The following is a 3,226-nucleotide window of genomic DNA, read 5'->3' on the forward strand; positions in this document are numbered from 1 at the left end:
AACTGGTCATCTAGTGAGAAGAAAAACTAGGAGAGGCCACTTTTTTTATGAGGGTCCCTCAGGCTCAGTTCCACTCTTGGAAAACTTTTTCTCACTCTGGGTCGAGATTCTTTTACTGTGTACTAGTAATAGTGTAGATGATATATGAGGTCGGATCCACAGGACAGGGACTGTACCATCCTCCAGACTCTAGTCCAACATGCTCTGCCAAACAACAGAAACGGGCAATCCTTCCCAGCTTCCAAGTTTAGTCAAGTCCACCTTCCACTGGAACTGGTCTCGGAGACGAATTTTCGTCCGCCTTTCCCTTGTTCCTGTCCGTCCGAATCAACACGCCACTCCGGCTCGGCCGTGTTACCTACGTCCACACAGCCCGCCCGCGCTTATCCCCAATGATCATCGACATGCATCCACGCTTGCTCACAGCACCAGCACGACTCCACTGGCCTGAATGGCCGTCCGCGGCATACTCCTCGCCCTCCTCCTCGCCATGGTTCTCCCGCGCGCCATCCTCGCCGCCTTCTCTCCCGGCTTCCAATATTTCCTCGCATGCGGCGCCAACTCCGCCGTCTCCTTCCCGTCCGATTCCCCCGCCAACATCTTCGTCCCCGACGCCGCCTACCTCTCGCCCGCGGGCGCTCCGGCGGTGTCCGCCAGCTCCACCCTCGCCTCCCCGCCAGCTCTGTACGCCGCCGCGCGCGCGGACATCTCGGCCTTCTCGTACCGCCTCCCTAGCCCCGCCTCGCCAGACACGTCGTCATTCCTCGTCCTGCGCCTCCACTTCTTCCCCTCCTTCCCCGCCACCTCCTCTCAGTATGTCATCAACATCTTGTCCGCGCGCTTCAACGTTTCGGTCGCCGACGCCTACGCTCTGCTGTCCTCCTTCTCGCCTCCGGCCGCCGGCGTCGTCAAGGAGTTCTTCGTCCCGCGCGACCTCTTCGATGGCCACTTCCACGTCACGTTCACCCCGGACGCCGGCTCCACCGCCTTCGTCAACGCCATCGAGCTGTTCTCGGCCCCGCCGGAGATGCTGTGGAATGGCCCCGTGACGCCGGTGGGAGCCGTGGTGAAGGACGACATGGACCTGTGGCAGCGGCAGCCGCTGGAGACGGTCTATCGCCTCAACGTCGGCGGGCCCAAGGTGATAATTGAGAACGACACGCTGTGGCGGACGTGGCTGCCCGACGGCCCCTACCTCTACGACGCCTCCGGGCTGTCGGTGGTGAGCAACACCTCCAGCCCGATCATCTACGATTCATCGAACGGATACACGAGGGAGGTGGCGCCGGACGTCGTGTACCAGACCCAGCGCATGGCGAACGTGACGGACTTACTGGCGGCGACAACCCCAGGCCTGAACTTCAATCTCACGTGGACGTTCCCGGCGGTGAAGGGGTCCCGCTACCTCGTCCGCCTCCACTTCTGCGACTACGAGGTGGTCAGCTCCGTCGTCGGCGTCGGCATCGTCTTCAACGTCTACATCGCACAGGCCATTGGCACTCCAGACCTCACGCCGAATGCTCGGGCGACTCAGTCGAACGAGGTCTTTTACAAGGACTACGCGGCCAGGGCGCCGAGCGCCGGGAACCTCACGGTGAGCATCGGCTGGTCGTCGAAAAGCAGCGGAGGTGGCATACTGAACGGGCTAGAGATTATGAGGCTGCCGCCCGTCGATTTGAGCTCGAGGAGGTACGGCAGGACGAAGAGGACCATTGTCATTACGGTGTCGGCAGTGCTCGGCGCCGCCGTTCTTGCTTGCGTGGTGCTCTGCTTTTTCGGCGTGCCGTACACGAAGTACAGTGGCTCCGGCTGGGCTGAGCAGTTCATGAACCGATGGTCCAGAGAGCGCAAGACCGGCGGGATGGAGAGTGTGAGCAGGAAGCTGCACATCGCGCTCGCGAAGATCAAGGCCGCCACGGACAACTTCCACGAGCGTAACCTCATCGGCGTGGGCGGGTTCGGGAACGTGTACAAGGGCGTGCTCGGTGACGGCACGCCAGTGGCGGTGAAGCGCGCCATGCGCGCCTCGCAGCAGGGGTTGCCGGAGTTCCAGACGGAGATCGTGGTGCTGTCCGGCATCCGGCACCGGCACCTGGTGTCGCTCATCGGGTACTGCAACGAGCAGGCGGAGATGATACTGGTGTACGAATACATGGAGAAAGGCACGCTGCGGAGCCACCTGTACGGCTCCGACGAGCCGGCGTTGTCATGGAAGCAGAGGCTGGAGATCTGCATCGGCGCGGCGAGGGGCCTGCACTACCTGCACAGAGGCTACGCGGAGAACATCATCCACCGTGACGTCAAGTCGACCAACATCCTCCTCGGGAGCGACGACGGCAGCACCGGTGGCGTGATCGCCAAGGTGGCCGACTTCGGGCTGTCGCGCATCGGGCCGTCGTTCGGGGAGACGCACGTGAGCACGGCGGTGAAGGGCAGCTTCGGGTACCTGGACCCGGGGTACTTCAAGACGCAGCAGCTGACGGACCGGTCGGACGTCTACTCCTTCGGCGTGGTGCTGTTGGAGGTGCTCTGCGCGCGACCTGTGATCGACCAGAGCCTGGACCACGGCCGGATCAACATCGCCGAATGGGCCGTGAGGATGCGCAGGGAAGGGCGGCTCGACAAGATGGCCGACCCGAGGATCGCCGGCGAGGTGGACGAGGAGTCGCTGCTCAAGTTCGCAGAGACCGCTGAGAAGTGCCTGGCGGAGGCCTGGGTGGACCGGCCGTCCATGGGCGACGTGCTGTGGAACCTGGAGTATTGCCTACAGCTGCAGGAGACCAACATCACCGGGGACGAACTCGACGACATGGTGCCGTCGTCGACGAGCTTGTTGATGGACGAGACCGGCTTGAGCATGACCAATGTCGCCGACAGCAAGGTATTCTCCCAGCTGAGCGCCCGCGGCGAGGGACGATGATCTGAAGTTGGTGCACCAATTGAACATTTTCCTTTGGCGGTCCCTGAATCATCTGAACCCCACATGGATGGATGTTGCACAATACTCTGCAGATTTTTTTTTTAGTCAATTACATCACAGGTGTCTGAACTTAGCGAGAAAAACCAGTTTGGTGCTAAAACTTGCGGCATACATTAAACCGGTGACATAACTTGGCTTGGGCGTTCATCTACAGTGCTAATCATGTTTGTATACACATAGAGTGACGACGAGGCTCGCCAACATGGCATGGGACGGGCAATGCTAGACCTACGTAAGGTTAGCTAC

The 3,226-nt window shown here is 61.0% G+C and overlaps 1 protein-coding gene across 1 annotated transcript; it reads left to right on the forward strand.

The window, feature by feature from the left end:
- Window positions 1-386: 386 nt before the first annotated feature.
- On the forward strand, window positions 387-3,199 carry LOC123054902 (probable receptor-like protein kinase At5g24010). Its single transcript, XM_044478779.1, has one exon. It carries the CDS (start codon window positions 452-454, stop codon window positions 2,918-2,920), a length of 2,469 nt encoding a protein of 822 aa, XP_044334714.1. The 5' UTR covers window positions 387-451; the 3' UTR covers window positions 2,921-3,199.
- The last annotated feature ends 27 nt before the right edge of the window (window positions 3,200-3,226 follow it).

This window comes from Triticum aestivum, chromosome 2D (assembly GCF_018294505.1).
Source record: "Triticum aestivum cultivar Chinese Spring chromosome 2D, IWGSC CS RefSeq v2.1, whole genome shotgun sequence".
NCBI classification, from domain to species: Eukaryota; Viridiplantae; Streptophyta; class Magnoliopsida; order Poales; family Poaceae; genus Triticum; species Triticum aestivum.